The sequence below is a fragment of the Serinus canaria genome, chromosome 4 (genome assembly GCF_022539315.1).
Source record: "Serinus canaria isolate serCan28SL12 chromosome 4, serCan2020, whole genome shotgun sequence".
Lineage (NCBI taxonomy): Eukaryota > Metazoa > Chordata > Aves > Passeriformes > Fringillidae > Serinus > Serinus canaria.
Window position 1 is genome coordinate 51,453,157 of NC_066317.1, and position 18,955 is coordinate 51,472,111.

Here is an 18,955-nt window from a genome sequence, read left to right on the forward strand (position 1 = left end):
ACACACCAGGAGAGAGTGAAGCACTGCTTCCTGCTGCAGTTTGTAAAACATGTTCCTCAGTCCCTGAGATAAGCCACAGAATATGTAATATTACATGTAAGTACTTCTTTAAGTATCAGCAGTACTTTATCTTCTAAAGAAGAAACTGTTTTAAGAGGAGAAGCTAAAGGAAAAAGCATTGCAATAATGTTTCCCTTGAGATTTCTCTTTTATGCATTTTTTTCAGAAATTAAACATGAAGGTAGTATCTCCAAACAATATATATTTTCAGTTAAAAAGGAAAGGTTAAAGATGGCAACTGCAACAAAATTACTCCATCTGATGTAATATTAACATACAGGAAAATCTATCATAGATGAGGACAGCGAGTAAGATTTGCCTGTGGGCAGTGCTATTATCAGTGCACAATTAGTTGCAGATTGGAGACACTAGCCTTAGATCTGTGCTCAGGCCTGTAATCTGTTTCCTAGCTGATTGAAAACCAACAGCTCTTGATGAAATGCTATTTATTTAGCTACTGACCATTTGATTAAATGTAAGGGTAATAATAAAGCTAGTAATGCCCAACACAACATGAAATGGTGTAGGCTGTATTTTAATTGAGACATTTCAGTGAAGGATAGGAAATTATGAAATGAGACAGGATATGTTACATGAGAAGCTTTTATGGCAAAGTAATTTTCTTTAGTTTAAAAAAATAACCTACATTGTAAATGCTAAAAGGAAGTCTTTTCTACTGTCAATTACTATAAACCCATCACAAAGTATGAATACTTAGTCCTTAATGCTAAGTCTTTCAAATCCTTGGACTTATTTAATTTATTTTTTTCTTTGATAACAGATGGATTTTCTTTTATCCTTAGTAATTTGCATCAATAGTAGATCATGAAGTCTTATAAATATATAAAGCCTTTTAGAACTATTTGGTAGAGTGATGCTTTAGCCAGCCCTTTCATATTTCTGTAACATTAATTCTCCAGGAAGTTTACAGTATAATTTAAAGAGTTCAGTCCCCTCACATATTTAATTAAGAACTAGTATAGAAAGAATGCATAAATCTAGTATTCAAAGTTCCTAGAAAGGTGCAGTAATGTGCAGTATTAGAAAATCCAAGATAAACTTTCAATTCATTCATCAGCTTCTGAAGGGCCAACTAAATAAAGCATAAGCCAGTCTCCTTGAATATGAGAACACAAGTGATAAAACATTTTGCAATATAATGCAAACAAAATGTTCTTAATTTATGCTGCACAGAGGAATTTCACACTGTTGCTCATCTGCATTAAACAAACAGAAAGATCCAGAATACCAGCAACACTATAAATAATTATTTAAAGAACCAATGTTGCAAGAGAAAGGATAGATTACATAAGCATCCAGTGATCTCTGCAAAACACAGGATGACAAATGCAGAGCCATTTTGTAAACATATGCACAAGTTTCCTTTACTTCTAAACTAAAGCTGTCTTGTGTATTTCTTTTTTAATTCTTGTACAAAGGAACAGAAAAACACCGCAAGTATCAACTATTTCAGTAGTATACCTATTATTTCTACCAATGAACCTGGTGAATTTAAAGAGAATGAATTACTGTGGTGCACCAAGCCCTGGTGAATTCCTGTCTGCCCAAGGGTCTGCCAGTTACTGAACCTATTGGGTGAACCCACCCACTGCACAAACCCATATGCTGCAAAACCCCTACTGTACCTCAGTGGTAATTCAGTCAGTCTATGAAGTACTACTCACATCTGCACTGTAGTTGGTTCAGATATGTCATACTCTCCTCTTTCATATGCATCTAGTAACAAATTGAGCAAAATACATGACCCAGACTTTGTGTTGCAATCCCTTGGAAAATCACTCATTATTTTAAAGACTCTATGAAAACAGGTACTGCGCTGTTTCCCCCTGCTGCCACTTTTACTCATCAGAATTGACACCTGCTCTAGAAATAGCTGAATTTTACTCATGTTCAGAAAAATTCCATTAAAATAAAACTCAATTTAATGGAATTTTTCTGACTATGATTAAAATTTAGGCCCTTATATTGCAGGAAGAAAAGTAAAACATTCAGCATATAGTCAGAGGAGTCATCTGAGTGAATTTTCTAAATTCACTCAAGTGTGACAGATCTTACCCAAGATCTGGGCTGAGGTTCAGAGGCTGAGCACATAGTGCCCTGTTAAGTAGATATTTCTAGTTTCCAGTGCAATTATTCCCTCCATATAAAAACTCACAACATTACTAGAAAATTCAACAAATATTTCTCTTTCAAGTAAATCAGTTACTGTCCTTTAGTAAACTTGTACTGCAATTGGAATATAATTACATGCTCACTGAAAATAGCACTTTTCTAATCCAGCAGAATGATAGATATCCTCTCTCACTATCACACAAGGCACATGTTATGTCATTATCACCAATTTGGAATACATGGATGGAGATAAGGAAACTGATTAACTATTTCATTGCTCAAATTTTAAGACAATGTAACCTCACTTAGAGCAAGTGTGGCATGATGAGATCAGATGTATGTTAAAACCAGCAAGACTTTAAAAGTTGTGAATAGCAAGAGTGCAAAATAGGGGCTTAAAATATCACTGTGAAAATATTAGGAGCAGATGAACTAATGCTTTAGTTTTCTGTTGGCTTATTATCTGTATTTCCACTCTTGTCTTTCGCCTTTACAAAGACTGCAAACTACAGAAGTATTTTCTCTTGTAAAATATTGTGCTTTAAATAGGACTTGCAATCAACCAAGCAGATTTTCCTAAGCAAATGGCCAGATTTCATACAAAGCAAAGTTTTGTATTATGAAGTTGATATGATAGTTTTAGGCCAAGCCTTTCTTGTAAATATGCCTACAAGAGGTAACACACAGCTCCATGAACAAACACCATCACCTGTCTGGGGACCAACAAAGGTAGCTTGACATATGTATTCTTGCTGAACCATTAGTTTAAGCAAGAATGTATTCAATACTAAAATCTTACTTTTTTTGAAGTGTCATAAAAGCCACATCATTTCCAAACCCTTTTAGAAAGACAATTTTACATTTGGATGTAATACATGATGAAAACCTACTCTGTTAATTTGCAAATTATACTTATATACATGCTGATAACTTAAATGCAGGGGATTAACATCCAAGCTGATAAATTGGTTTTCTCTATCTATATTTTATTCTAATAGGAAGGATTTTCTGAATATTACAACACCTGACACAGTTTACTGCAGTTAATACTAGCTAAATTTGATTGACTTTAGAGGCATTACCTGTTGTTTCACCTGAGATAAACATCAACCTGAGAGGTCTGACAATGAATGAAAATTCAGTTAATTGCTTATATGTAATCAGGTGTCTGCACAGGCAGATTCTGTTCTATTAATTGGCACGTGTATGGCACACACATTTTAAAATTGTGATGAATTTTCATGGGAAAAATAATTTTCAGCCCTGCCAAAGAGCACCACATGCACAGTGTGCCTAATTTTATTAGAAATATTGTTCCTTTAAGTAAGCCAAATGATTTAGTGATTGTTTTTTTGTTTGTCCTTGAGCTGCAGCTACAGAAGAGACTCACAGAAGACACCCAGGTCTTGTGTCATACCCCCTGTGTGTGCAGCCCTGTGCAGACAGCTCAGGAACTTTCAGCTACCTAAGCTGACATCAGGATGCTCACCCTTAGAGAGCTGCACCAGAATGCCATGACTGTCTCCATGACTTCCTTTGGTTCATTTTCTGGCACAACACTGAACTCAGAAACATAATTCTAGCCTAGATTGTATCCCTTTAAATGCATTGTCCTGATGTAGGGTCTTTTTTTACTCAAGGATAACTCTCTATGTTAAAGTAATTCTGACTCTCAAGACTTGGCATCCAAAGGAAGGAGGGGCTACTTCTCATACTTTACACTGCTCCAGGGCTGAAGAGACCTTGACATTTATACATGGATAGACAGAATAAATTACAGCACCCCCTCCTATTTCTCTTTGAGAAGCTCTACAATAGACAAAACATTTGACACAAAACACACAATACATTTTCTGGCCACACCACCAGTCAAGAATCTAATTTGAATGGAGTTCATGGCAGAGTCTTCACAATAATCACATGATCATTCAAAATTCAGGAATTTTTATGCCGTCAGGTGGCAATTTTTTTTACTTACAAGGTGGTACCATAAAGGAATTTCTTTAGACATGACTGCAAGGTAATATCTGAATCTTTGGCAGGTGGAATCAGTATTTCTGTATTCTGCTTCCATATATGAGCAATTTTCAGCATCAGCTAATACCAACTTTCTGTACCCAGCCTTAAAAAAACAGCTTTACATTATCCATAATTATCTGTAGATAATCAAAGATCTTATATCAAACACTGATAAATACCAATTTTATTGCTTCCTAATACTTCAAGAATGCTACTTGCAAGTAGCATTCATTTCATTCAGTTACAAACTCAGATATTAGAACATTAAATGTGTAGCAAAATCTCTTTTGACAGAAAAATGTTTGCCTTTAAAAAATATACTCACTCTTATCAGTAGTTAATAAGGTAAATTAGGTTTTAAAAGACAAAGATAATGGATTTCTTCAACTTCTTACATTTGTGCCATTTATGATCCACTCTGAGTAAAACTGATCTTTTGGGGCTATGCTGCACCATTTTACAAACTAATGATTTCAAAAGAGCTTTTTGCCTAAATGAGAGGAATTTTTTTTTTTACTGGTATAAACAATAAAAAAGTTACATCACTTTTACCTACCTTACAGTTTTAAATGGGGCCAGAGCATTGTTTTTGTTCAAACTTCTAAACCCAAAATTTACTCTAAAGTTTTTCTATATTCTCCTTTCACAAAAAGTAATAATAAATGGTTCCTCAACACTGCTTGTATGTGCCATATATACAGCTAATCCCTTGGGTTTTTAATACCTCCAAAAGTTGTTCTTAATTTTAATTTTAGATCTCCTGTCAGTGAAAATGGCCACATAAGGGTGAGCAAATGACTCATGCTAAGGACATCTCCACAGAGTTGGACAACATCAGTGTGTATCACTGACACAATTCAAGAAGTTGACTAACTCATACTTCAGTATAATCACATTTTGAGATTTTGATTTGTGTTCATGGCCTTCTCTCAGTTAAATATTTTTAGAGGAAATTGCATTAAAATAAGAAATTAAAAAGTTTAAAATCTCCTATGGATTATTCTGGTCTTATTCCATTCTGATTCTGGTCACCCATTGCAGAAGCCCAGCTAATCTAAGTTACTCCAGCATTACTATGATATTTTGTCATCCATAACACCAAAATACAAGTGACCTTGAGAACTCTGTTTCCTGAAATATATGGAAAACACTAAATTAGTCCTAGCTTGAAATATACCTTTATGCACGTCACGATTTTATTTTACAAACTTAATAAAAAATTAAAATAATGCAAATTTATAGACAAAAAATAACAATTTAAAAGATTTTTTTGATCCTTGATTGTAGCTGTTGGTCTATTTTTGTCATTTCAATTATTGATTTAAAAGAATGTATAGTACATACTGCAAAATTCTAAAATCTGATAACAGAAAACAAATTTACTCTTCCAGGAAAGTAAAATCAGGGAAGAAAAATAGAAAAATACCATATTCTCAGCACATGCTGAAATAAAACCACCTAAAAAGGCAATTTTTTTTTTAAATGGAGATGTGTAGAACATAAATTACATAGAACATATTTTGTGTAATATGGCCTAAAACTGAAAAAAGTATATTTTGCAGCTTTAAAAATTTCTAAATGTCTGTTAGAAGCAGACTTGCTTAAAAAGTCTTCCTGTTAAGTACTGTACTGGAGTGCTCATATTCTTCTATCAATATTCCCTATATATATAGTCAAAATTATGTTAATCTTGTTAAGATTAGTAATTAAATACTAAAATGTTTTGCAATTATAGTGAAGAGTTCAGAGTGCTTGTCAAGGATTTAGTTGACTTATAATGCTAACTACTTCTGAAGTTTGTTGATTTTCTTTTATATTTTAATGCAAAACCAAAATGATTAGTTTTATATGTCAAAGTAGCCTATCACATCACTAAGTACATAAACCTTCTTAAACTTTTGAAAGCAAATACTTAATGAAAGTGAGTCTGAAGCTGCAGTGATGAAACAAAGCTGTATTGATGGTTAAGCTAGCAACTATCCCAAATACTAGAAAACCAGATAACTAAACAAAAACTTAAAGAGTGACAGCAATAGTAAAGCTGCTAACCATGGTTATAACCAAGTTCTCTATGTATAATGCCAGAGAGCTGTCTGAGTTGATAAATCAGATTCTATCCTTTCAAAGATGTTTCTTGCTACCCCTTGCCTATAATAGTACAGTTCTTTACTTATTCAAAGCATGTATCTTCCTTTACTCAGATCCTGTCCCTTTTGGCTCTGTACATCTCCTGGGAGTGCAGAATGATTCAGTGGTAACTTAGTCATTTGTGCACTGTACAAGATGATTTTACTGGAGAGGAAAAAAATAAAAGCTGCACTTATCAGCGGAACACTTTCTGTTAAATAAAGATAATTAATGCATCAATGATACATCCATTTCATGTTTAATTAGCCCCTCTCTCTTCATAATTTGCTACTGAAGGTGAAATGTGGGTCACTTTTATAAACTAATTGTAAAATATTTAACGTAATGCAAAATGAGAGCAGAAAATTGAAAATACTTCTGTATGCTTTTCACTAAACAGTATGAAAGTTCAATGTATGAAAAAAGTCACCAATGTAAATGTTTCTACTCAATAACAATGTTCTCCTTTTATTCTTTTTGACATGGCAGTTAGTGCCACAATGACATTGTTATTTTTATGATTATTATACTGTAGTGTATTTGCTTAGCTTAAAGTTGTGAAAAAAATTATTCTTCAGAGGTGTTTGGGAATATAAAAAATAGCCTTTGAGATAAGCCTCTCTGTGTATGTGTGTGTCTGCACATACACAAGAGGAAAGAGGATACCTTCCTGTATGGTTAAACTGATTGCCTCCTCAGTGGATGAATTTGGGGTCCTATTAGGGCTGCTGGGTATATGTACATGTTTATGGGGAAATTGATCCATTTAGTTTATAGGCTGACATACATGATAACCAACTAGTCAAATTGCCTTTGCAATATTGCAGCAGACTGATTAATGTTTGAAATTTTATTAAATAAATTACCTGCCTACTGAACAAGGATTTTTTTTCAGAAATTAATTTCTATGTATTTCACTTTCAGGAAAGTAAGACTTTACCGCAAATGCATATAATTTTGATTAGAGTGTGAGCACACTGGTCTGAGAAACATTTTTCTTCATGAAACAGTACATTTTCAATGAGAAAAGGCATTGGGATTTTTCATAAAGAATTACAGAATTAGCTAAGAAGCCAATATCTGAAGTACAGAAATAATTCTGTGCAGGAATTCCTTTCCTGTTTCTCTAAGTTCCACTTATAGTGACCAATATCTCTTAAAGAAATAACAAGCAAAAAACCCTCAGCATTGTAACTGAAGTGTTTTAAAGAGCCAATAATCATTTCTGAGTAAAGCAAATAAAAAAGAAACCAAGACAAGATGATGGCCAAGAAATATAAACATATAAAGAATGTTTAAAAGGCTTGTTCTTCAAAGAGTGGTTGGTAACATGTGGATTCATGATTAAAATTTTCACTGAAATAAAACTGCTTATACTATTTTGCACTGTGAGACAAAGAGGTGAAGTATACTTTACAAAAATATATCTGTAACTAAATGATAAAATAAACAAGTATTTACAATTAAAATTCATTATGAGATCTAAGATTAAGTATGTAGCTCTGCAAGCTGTTAAGTGATTCCCCTTTGGCACTGAGCTTTCATTATCTTTGGCTGTCTTTGCTGGAAATCCCAGTACCCAGGCTCCTCACAGGCAATGTGCAGCACGTGGAGGTTTCAAATTCTAAATCCGTGATCCAGAAAAACACTTACTTAAACTCATCCCCATTCAGTAAAACACTTCTGTACAGCTTTAACTTTTGGCAAGTGATTAAGACCTGTGGAATGCTAAGTGTTTTAAACATTTGTAGTGCTTTACTAAAAGAGAGAGAATTGATAAGTGAGAGGCTAAAAAAATATTTCAGAGTAAGACCATGCTAAGTAAGACAAGGATAAGAGTTAAACTTGTTAGAGATCTCCTAAAAATAGTGACTGTGAAATGTCAAACGTCTACTGAATACAAATTTTGTTTTAAACTTTATATAAAAGACATGATGTCAGGAGGAGGAGAGCTACAAATTGTTTGCAGTTTTCTCCAATTTTCTCTTATACAGTCTTGTATCAAACATGATGTATTTTGAAACTCATATAAGAATTCAATTCAACACCTTAGAAATTAAGTATCATATCATGGTAATGAAAACAACCTGTGTTCCCTGGGGTACACCAGTAGGTCATGTAAGTAGAGACTTTATTTCCTGACTGCTGTATTGTAGTTATAGGAAAGTATCAGTTACCAATTCTAATTACACTAATGGTTAATTAGCATCACTCTCATCTCCAGTAACTTAGAGTGGGTATGTTCTGCTGTGTCCACTTATTTGTTCTAAAATTTTATACGCTGTCTAATGTCTCCTTAGAACAAAGGGAACTGACAATGAGTAAATAAAGGCACTCTTAGAGATTTCAAGTAGTCTCCCTACCACAGTCATACCATTATGCTACTGGTTCTGTTCCACAAATGCAGCAGATCTATGAAACAATCTGACATACACCCCATCAGAACCCTTTATCTGCATCTGCTTCACATTTCTCTCTAAACAATTGCGCTGAACAAGAGCTTCACGTGGTTTGGGTGTTAAAAATCCCCAGGTGTTTTTCCTGCTAAACTGAGAAATACTGCACTGCCAATGTTTGAGATGTGAAAAGTGTACATTTTGTTTATTGTTTATGCAAGTAAGCCTTAATTTCCTCAGTACTATGTAAAATGAGCAAAAGTATACAAATGTCACTGAGCAACAAGCTGGCAAGTACATATAGGAAATTGGAAACAGAGGGTTTGTGACTGATAGACTCTCCCATAAAGTCTGTTGTTTAACACTACCTTTACTGTTTTCTTGGACAATTTCCAATTTCTGTGCATGCTTTACAAGTGTGAAAATACTCTCTACATATTTAAAAATAAATAGATAAGAGATTAGAATACTGGCTATAAACTACTTGAATAAGTGAACATTCACGACAAGCTAAATATTTAACTCAAGAGAACTATCAACACTGAGAAACTGGTTTGCAGCAAACAACTTATGTAATGGAGCAATTCAAGGTGCACTACTTTGTAAAAGTGCAATTAAGCCATTTTCTTATACTAACTTTTCTCATATATTTTATATCAAAAGAAATTCTTGGAATATATTGAGCAATTCAAAATATATTACTGTATTATAATCTTAAACAAGTTTGAGGTTTTTTATCAAGTAAACCAGAAATTTGTAATGTGTATTCCTTTACCTTTCCTACTCTTAGAATGCAAATCATTCTTTTAAACTGAAATTAAACTACACTTTAACAGATTATAAACCATATGTTTAGATGAATTGCAGTGTCAAGAAAGAAGTGATATCTGATTAGCATATATTCCACTGCTGTTTTTATTCCAGTGTTTGCTAAAATGGCATCATCTACTCTGTGCTTAATAAGCCTTAGGAGATGAAAGATAAAGAACTTAGTAATTTGTATTTTATACAGGCTATTCTCAAACTGAAATTGTGATGTACTCTCTAGGACAGCACTAATGAAATGTGTCACACAGAAACTACTGTGTCAAACGTTCTATAAGTCTGTATCACTTGCATAGCCACATATACAAAAGCCATGGTGGATATTACAATCACACTGTTTTGGTTACCTGAAAGACTGGAGGGGATGGTTTACACAATGAGTTTTATGCTACTATAATTTAAGTATTTCTGAGAAGAATGCAAATTCTGGCAACACTCGTAAAACCTCAGTTTTAGTAAACTAGCAAACATTTCAAAGAATAAAAAAGTGTCATCCTGTACCATTTTTGCATGTTAATAAGTGAAAAAAAAAAGCAAAAAATAGTCAGAATTTCCCTGTTCCAGACTTGGATGTGTAGTTACATGAATCAGCATTCATTTGCCTCTAGCTTCCTGTGTACCATGCATTGTAGCTGAGAAAACGTTCAAGATGTTATCTTACACGTACTGTCACCCAAAAAGTACTCCCCCAAAAAAGAGAGATCTCTGTTCAGGGTACATAAGCGTCTTATAAAACAAACGGAAGCCTTCACTTAGAAACTTGATTCCCCTCTGTACCATCTCTATCTTATTTCAAGGACTGTAAAGACTGCCCCTACCATCACCAGTTTTAGGCTATCGGAGCTTCACTGAACCGAGCCCTGGCAATACAGTCGAGACCAGAAGCAGCCACTCGTGGCACCCCTGAAGGCACATTTCGCTCCGAGAGGTCTCACGACTACAAACAGAGTTATGCAGCAGCTGGGCGAGCAAATTAGGGCCTCTCAGCGTGAATGAAATTTCATGAGACAGGCAAGAGGGGCATTTAAAAAAAAAAAAAAAAAAGCAATGAGAACATAGCATACTGAGGTGAGATTCTAAACTAACGCTTATGTGTATTCAGAGCAACTGCTGCAATGAGTGCAAATCTCTGTGTCGTAAATTAGAGCACAGATAGGCTGTGTAGATTATTTAAACCTTTTGGTCCTGATGAAAGGCCCGGTAATTACAGCCATTAACGCTTCAGCGATGCGGCTGCAAATCCACTCTCACCCACAGCTTTAGGAAGCGTCAGGCCGGCAGCAACCCCCTTTCCCCGAAACAACTGGCTGCCGAGGCGAAACTTTCCTCCTCAGCCGGAGCTGACACATCCCTAAGGCTGGGAAAGCATCTCGGTGGGGGAAGCGCCGGGACAGGCTGATGGAGGCGGGGCCGGGGGACGGGAGGGGGATGGCGGCTCCGCCTGGTGGGGGGTCCTGATCTCCCCTCGATCCCCCCAAAACCGCCGGGTTTGGCCTCTGGGCTCGCGGCTGATAAAGGCATCTCATTCTGCCTTACAGTTCGCTGTCGGGACTGGCGACAGACGCCCCCGGCCTCCGCGGCCGGCGCACGCTGCGCCTGCGGCGGGGCAGCGCCGGCTGCACGGACGGGCTGGTTGGCTGCCGGATCTGATAAACGGAGGCAATGATAAAAATTATAGCAATAGCAATAAAGATGTCTGACCGTCCTTCCTTCGTGCTGTGTGTTGGTGTGAGCACCTGACTGCCTGCCTGCAGGGAGGGGGGCGGGGGCAGCAGACTGAACGGGTCACTGAACCTTGGCGGGGTGTGTGCCTGTGCCAGTGCGGGAGGCGGGGGGGCGGGCATCCCTCGCCCGCTCTGTGTGCGTGTGCCTGCGTGTTGGGGCCCGCGGGGCGCAGCGCTCTTACCTGCTTGCTGTACTTGCTGCTGGCCTGGCAGCTGTACTCGGAGCAATGGTCCGAGCCGATGGAGATGTTGTCGCCAGCGCCCACGAAGGTGTTTGCTGGGGGCAGGTCCTGCACGGCCTGGTGCTTTTTGCCAGCAGTGGGGGACTGTGGGTGCAGCTGGACCGTGGGCAGCGGTGAGCTCGACTTGTAGTGCCTGGCCAGGTCGGGGCTGCCTGGGCCACCATTGACCGAGCGATATCGGCCCATGCCAGGGCTGTCCGAGAGCTTCTCGTTCACGCTGTCGTAGCGCTGCCCATTGGGCTTGGAAGCCTCAACAGTAACAATGCTGCTGTAGAGGGGCTGCTTGCTCTTCTTGCCTTTCTTGTCCTTCTTGGGCTTCTTGGCCTTGTCATGCTGCTGGGGGGTGAAGAAATCCTCATGGTCCTTCTTTCCGGCCTCGTAGCCATGCTTGCCCTTGGATCGGCAGTAGCGGGCCATGACCACCACGAGGATAAGAAGGATGACGGTCATGATGCCAGCCACCACACCAATGACTATGCTAAGCCGCTGCTTGCTCAGCTCATAGCTGGGATCACCAGCAATGTCCTGGGCCAGTGGGGTGTGAAGGCTGCGAGCGACCTGGCTCTCCACCACAGTGGCATTGGACAGGCTCTCATTGACAAAGACATGGAGCAGGGCAGTGGTGGACTGGGGGGGCTGCCCACTGTCATTCACCTGCACAACCAGGCGGTGCAGGCCATAGTGCTTGGGGGCCAACTTGCCCACCAGTGACACCACACCACTGGCCGGGTCTATGTCAAAGAGTTTGAAGGGATTGCCCCCAACAATGCTGTAGTTGAGGTCAGCGTTGAGACCTGTGTCAGCATCAGTGGCGACCACTGTGGCCACCACGGTGCGCATGTTGCTGGAGGGTGGCAGCACAGTGTAGGAGCTGTTGCTGGGGAAGGTGACAGTGGGTGCATTGTCGTTCTCATCCATCACAAAGAGAGACACGGTGGCTGTGGCAGACCGTGGTGGCTCACCCCCGTCCACTGCCTTCACCTTAAATGTGTAGCTGGTCTGCTGCTCACGGTCAAAAGAGACAGTAGAGAAAATGGTTCCGGTGTCATTCTCGATAGAGAAGATGCCAGCTGCCTGTTCATGGTCTCCAGGCTGAATGGAGAGGCTGAGCTCGGCGTTGCGGCCCTTGTCAAAGTCCATCACAGTCACCATGCCCACGGGGCTGTTGGGCTGCAGGTTTTCTTTCACATAGAAGGTGAACACATCCTGCATGAAGCGTGGCTCATTGTCGTTGCGGTCTGACACTCGCACCACCACTGTGGTGGAGCCCTGCAGCGATGGCACCCCCTTGTCCCGGGCTGTCACCTGAAATTCATAGGTGTCCCGTTGCTCACGGTCCAGCACTGCCTGCACTGACACATCCCCAGAGTCAGGGTCAATGCTGAAGATGTTGCCCGGTGCCTCTGAGGAGAGGGGTGAGGCCTCCAAGGAATAGGTGATCTCAGCATTCTTGCCACTGTCCGCATCTGTGGCAACCACTGTGGCCACCCTCTCACCAGGCAAGTTGTTCTCTGGAAAGGAGACCTCCAGCACAGCCTGGCTGAACATGGGAGGGTTGTCATTAGTGTCCCCGACCCGCACCAGCAAAGAGTTGTTGCTGGACAAGCTGGGGCTGCCTGAGTCCACAGCCACAATCACCACGTTGTAGTCACGGACAGCTTCATAATCCAGAGGGGCCGAGGTGTGGAGGAAATACTTGCGCTTATTCTGTGGCTCCCCTTCACCCTCACTGGCCGGTTTGAGCTGGAAGGGCACATCACCCACCACAGTGCAGGTCACCACACCATTTTCACCTTGGTCCCTGTCTGACACCTGCACCAAGGCAATGGGGGTGTCCACCAGCACATCCTCGGCCACGCTTGCCACCCCATCCCGTAGCGGGATGCGCCCGATTTTCCGGATGTCGATTGTGGGCACGTTGTCATTTTCATCCCGGATGTTCAGCACGACAGTGGCCTTGTCTGTCTTGGGGGGCTGGCCCCGGTCTCGGGCCATGACAGTGAAACGAAGCTGGTTCACCTCCTCCCGGTCGATGCGGTGCAAGACGCTGAGCCAGCCCGAGGTCTCGTCCAGCCGCAGTAGGCGCCTGACGGACTCAGTGGCCGCCCCGAAGACATATTCGATCTGCCCGTTCACTCCCACGTCCAGGTCGGTGGCACGCAGCTGCAGGATCGGGGTCCCAGGGCTGCTGTTCTCCGCCAGGTCCGCCTCATAGACGCTCTTCTCGAAGCGGGGGCTGTTGTCGTTCACGTCGGTGATCAGCACCCTCAGGATGGCCTGCGAGGACCGTGCCGGGTCGCCGCCGTCCCGCACGCGGAGGCTGAGCTCGTAGGAGTCCCGCTGCTCCCGGTCCAGCGCCCCCTTGACGATCAGCTGCGGCTGCTTCTCCCCGTCCAGGGTGTCGGCCACCTGCAGCTCGAAGACGCTGCTGCGGGCTGCCGCCTCCGCCTCCTGCCGCCGCTTGCTGCCGCCGGGGAAGGGGGCGCTCTCTGGGGCCGCCGCGGCCGACCCGCCCCCGCCGCCGCGCCGGCCGCCGTCCCCGCCGGGCTCCTGCAGCAGCTCGTAGCGCTCGATGCCGTTGCGGCCGAAGTCCCTGTCGGTGGCGGTGGGGAGCAGGTAGAGGGTCCCCACGGGCCGGTTCTCCTCCACGGTGAGCGTGAGGACGGGGGAAGGGAAGGTGGGGGTGTTGTCGTTGATGTCCAGGATGATGACCCGGCCCTCGAAGAGGTCCACCCAGCTCTGCGAGGGGCCGATGACCGACACCTCGAAGTCCAAGAAGCACTCGTTCTCGTCGAAGATCATCTGGCACTGCGGCAGCTTTTCGCGGTCGATGCGCCGCTCTGTGGTGCTCAGCTCCCCGGTCATGTTATCGATCTTGAGATAGTCGGAGCCCGACTCCAGGCTGAATGTCACCTCTCCGGAGCCCGTCACGATCCCCAGGTCGGAAGCCACGTTGCCGATGCGGATGTCGGCGGGTCCCTCCTCGGCCAGCCGGTACTTCAGGAGCTGCTTAGCCGCTGCGAGGCTGACCCAGAGCGGCGGAGGCAGGAGGAGCAAGAAGCAGCAGCAGCAGCAATGCACAAAGCGAAGGAGGGTCCGCATCTTCCTCATCTTCCTCGTACCGAAACCCCCCGCCCTCCTCTCACTCCCACCTGGCCCCCAATAAACTCCCCTGATAAGCCAACAGTGCGGCTGAGAGTCCAGGTGATCAATTATAAAATCCTTCTATTTCTGGAAACTTATTGTCTCATGACTGGTGCAATTGGTGGTCAAAACCCTGCTGCTGGCTCCTCTGCTGCTCTCCCTGCCTTCCAGTTCCGATATACTTACAGTTCACGGGACAGTGGATTTTGCTTTTTAAAGATTCATCTCAGTAGATAGGATGGGATTTTCCTCCTCCTCCCCCTTCTCCTCCTCCTCTCTGATTTTACTGTAATCACTTTGCAAGGTTTGCAATAAAAGCAGGAGCAGTGCTGTAGGATTCGAAGCCCCCCAGGTCGTCGTCTTCAACACTAGAGTTAACTACAATTCACACACTCTCCCTCTTTTCTCTCTCTCTCTCTTTCTCTCTCTCTCTCTCTCCCTCTCAGCCGTTTACGACCAAGGCAATAGCTTTATTCTTCCCCCTCTCTGCACACACAGGGGAAAAAAATTATTATTTGCTTTATTCAAAGGGCTTGGGTCCGGAAAACTCCAAATCCTCTTAGCAATGGGCAGTTCTTAAAAAAAAAAAAAAAAAAAAAAAAAAAAAGTTAAAAAAATCCCAATAACGTCGGTAGCTGCACAGCTGATAGGAGAACCCCGAGTATTACAGTGCAGTCCACAGAATATCCCCTTTGGTTGGCAGAAAAGCACCCAAATCCATCTTCAGAGATCGCTTAAAATGTTCAGCTCTTTCTCCGGAGCGGATTTTTTTTTTTAACAACTCTGCGCAAGGTCATTAGTCACAAAGCAACGATACAGAAACTGCAGAAGCCGTTTGCCCAGAATTTGCAAGGCTGGCGATAAGAACATAGACACACAACAGTCCCAAGTTTGTTTTTGCATCCGCAGTTTGTGTGTGTGCCTTACCTGCATTTGCACTGCATGTGTTAAAGCAATCTGGATCTGCAGCACTGAGAGCGATTCACAAATGAGATTGCAGTCTCTCTCTCTCTCTCTCTCTCTCTCTCTCCTCTTCCTTCCCGTCCCAATGCAGGTAACCAGATCTGAACTTGATCCTTTCAGTTCAAAGGTTAGCAACAAAACTATGTGTCCAAAGGCGATTATTGGTCTCTCGTAATTATACCCGGAGCGGAACAAGATGTAACTGGATCCCCCATGTGAATTAACACAGATTCTGAATTACATCCATATAAAGCGGAATGGCAAAGGGGAGGGGAAAAGAGCCGCGACGCGATAGAAAAAAAAAAAAATACAGAGTTCTATTTGCAAATAAAATTGTATCAGTCAGTTGTTTCCTGTCATCTGCACCGCCACAGTGGGTGAAATCTGCAATTGTGTATTCCCTCCTGTGTCTTTCAGAGAAATGTGGATCAGACGCTTTCACGGCAGAGCGGCTTGTGCTTTAAAATGTTGAATGGCAATTGAGAAGCTTCCCACTCGTATGAAAAAAAAAAAAAAAAAAAAAAAAAAAAAAAAAAAAAAAGAAGAAGCGGTAAACCGGCAAGTTTGCCCAAAGTGGAGGGAGCTGCTGAAGCCTCTCTCGGTAGCTCTTCCCTGACGCTGCAGCAGCAGAGCCGCCTGCGCTACATACACACAGAAAAAGAGGGAGAGAGAGAAAGAGGGAGAGCAGAGAGAGAGAGAGAGAGAGAGCGAGAGAGAGAGAGAGAGGGAGGGCGGGAGGGAGGGAGGGAGGAGGAGGAGGGAGGACGAGTCAAGCGCTGCACTCCAGAAAGCTCAGTCTTACCCTCTGTCTCTGCTGCTAGTGCTGCAAGTGGGATAGCTGCTCATCACAAAACACCAGTTCAGTCCTGAAAACCGATCCTCATTTCACGCCCGAGTGTTGCTTCTGTTGCTTTCTCAAACCCGTGATCTGTAGTGATTTTCTCCTACCCTTTCCCTCCCCACGTCCGCTATAGACTGTGACTCGAGCAACGATTTTTAAAGCAAATGTTTGTTCGCCTTTCTTTTCTTCTATTCTGCATTTTGTGGAATCAAGCTGGTAAGGAAACTCGTTTCGCAGATTCCCACCTTCCCCTGTTGTGTCGGTGCTTTTGTGAAATAGCTGCAGTCACTGTAACTGCATAAAACTCCAGGGAGGAAGGGGGACTGCCTTAGATCTCAGACTTTCGTCCTGTTTCCCAGTGCTGTTTCAGCCTCTCGGTCTTTGTGATTGTGTTCTTCCTATTACCATGTTTTGAATGTGTCTTTTCAGCATGTTTGTGGGTATCCTAGGAGAAAAAAAAAAAAAAAACAAACACCAACAAGGAAAACCCTGGGAGAATATGATCAGCAAGGGAGCGAGAGGGTTAGTAGAAGAAACACATGTAAGAAGTAACAGATTTATTTCCGAACACAGACTTGCTGCTTCGATGATTGCTAAAACGTAGCGTCACCTACCTGGGTAAGTGGGAAATAAACTTTAATGGTAAAGCTCTCCGGCTCAACTTTGCTTCTTCTGACGTCTCTAGTTCGCGTCTCCTTTTGACTTTGAGCCATTTAATCTCGTGTGGCTTTTGTGTGCTCCCGCCCTACCCTTGGTGATGCCTGGCTCCTTACCTGTCCTCTCTGCTCGGAGCCCGGAGGGAAAAGAGGGAGACTCAGGGGGCAGGAGAGCTCGGGGCAGCCAGTGGGGAGGGAAGGAGCGTGTGCTGGTGTGTGTGCGGGTGTGTGTGCGTGTGCACGTGTGTGCGGGTACATGTGTGTGCGCCTGTGTGCGTGCGCGCAGCCAGGGGAAGGCAGGAATCCAGCTGCTTTCTCCCCCTGTGAACACATGTGAGAAAGCAAGTTCTGTACGTGCGCGTTCTGTATGTGTTTGTGTGCGCATTCCCCGGTACATATGGCTCTTTTGAATGAAAACGCATGCAGACCAATGGAGCTAAATGTCTCTTTCATCGCCATGATATATTTAAGCGAAAAGCGGCCGGATATGTTGAGGTGGTTCAAAGCAACGGTCACAGCGTGTCTTTGTCATTTGGGGCGGTGAGTGATTGTAGGAGGAAGGGAAGGTTGCCACCTCTTTCCTTGAGGAGTCCAGAGACACAGAGGGGCAGAGCCGCGCCGCATGGAGTGGGCGCTAGGGAGGGAGGGACTGCTCCCTTCTCCGGAGGGCCGCAGGGCTGCTCCTCCGGAGCCTCCTCCGGCCCTGGCACCGGCCCCGGCCGCTCTGCCTCGCCAGAACACGAAAACCCTCCCCCGCCGGGGCTGGAGACACTCGGCTTTCTATCTGCAGCATCAGCGAGAAAGCCCAGCTCGGCGCAGGCTCAGTGCTCACCGCCGCAGTCCCGGACGGAGGAGGGGGGTTCGGGAGAGCAGCATCTTCCCAGCGGGTTAAGTAGGATTAATACCAAATCCCCATTATATTTGCCAAGCAACTTGAATTTGTCAAAATTCCCCCTCGCTGTTCTGGAGCTCTGTGAGGAAGAAATTTTGCTCACAGTGTAAGATCCAGACGTGCCAGTAGGTAGGAATACCAGCATACTGCATTACACAGGCTCCCTGCGCTGGAAATACAACTGCGAACCGCAGGTCCCGCTGTTCCCGTCCCTTTGTGTTTTTAAACGCAGCCAGGAAACTTAATGTATTCGCCAGGGAAGGGGCGGGATGAGAGCGCTTTTAACCTCCCCGCCATAAACTTTAATCGGATTCCAGGCTGTTGCACGGCATGGACGCTCCCCTTCTTGCCTGCGTCTCCTTCCCCGTTGTTTCTACTACGATCTCCTTGCGAGTGCCTCTTTCAAGCGAATGAGTGATTTCTTTCTCTTGCCATGTGCAATTGCTCCCCCTTCCTTTCCTACCCTCGCTGGCCTCTCTTACACACACTATGCCTTTCACACGCGGTCTGCGCCCCCCAGTCCCCCCCTCCTTTCCTTCTTTTTTGCAGTGTCTTCACATGCAATCTCTCTCTGAATGTGCAATGTCTTTCCTGCTCGGGAGTGCTGCGTCCTTCACAGTGGATTGGTTCCTCTTTCGGAGCAGAGGTAACGGCCCCCCCCTTTCCTATCATTCTCCCTTCCTCCCTCCCCTCCCTCCCCTCCTCCCCTCCTCCCCTCCTCCCCCAGGGCAGGCGGCCGGCGTGGGAAATGGGCCCGACGTGCGCTGCATGGTGGATGGCCGCGCTGTTCCCGGTCCACGTGCCCGGGCTGCCGGGGGGAGCACGGGGCTGTGCTGGCCGTGTGCTCCCCGCGCCCCCCCGCATCCCACTCGTTCGAGACGGGAGAGAGTAGAATTACCCCCGCACCCTCTCTCCGCCTCCCCGGCACCGTAG

The 18,955-nt window shown here is 43.7% G+C and overlaps 1 protein-coding gene and 1 long non-coding RNA gene across 8 annotated transcripts in view; one reads left to right on the forward strand and one right to left on the reverse strand.

Moving 5' to 3' along the window:
* Positions 1-17,395, reverse strand: part of PCDH7 (protocadherin 7) — a 266,879-nt gene extending 249,484 nt beyond the window's left edge. For 2 of the 7 annotated variants that reach the window (XM_050974232.1, XM_050974228.1), the window contains exons 1-4: positions 17,089-17,366; positions 16,436-16,919; positions 15,598-16,127; positions 11,467-15,245 (exon numbers count right to left, since the gene is read on the reverse strand). In XM_050974232.1, coding sequence (XP_050830189.1) covers positions 11,467-14,637 — 3,171 coding nt within the window. In that variant the 5' untranslated portion in view covers positions 14,638-15,245; positions 15,598-16,127; positions 16,436-16,919; positions 17,089-17,366. Of the gene's footprint in view, positions 1-11,466; positions 15,246-15,597; positions 16,128-16,435 lie in introns of all 7 variants that reach the window. The other 5 variants (XM_050974230.1, XM_050974233.1, XM_050974234.1 and 2 more) reach the window with 5 other exon arrangements.
* A 187-nt stretch (positions 17,396-17,582) lies between these two features.
* The window catches only part of LOC108963836 (uncharacterized), a 34,430-nt gene continuing 33,057 nt past the window's right edge, over positions 17,583-18,955 (forward strand). Inside the window, exon 1 of the long non-coding RNA XR_001992481.3 lies at positions 17,583-18,668. This is a non-coding gene — a long non-coding RNA (uncharacterized LOC108963836). The remainder of the gene's footprint in view (positions 18,669-18,955) is intronic.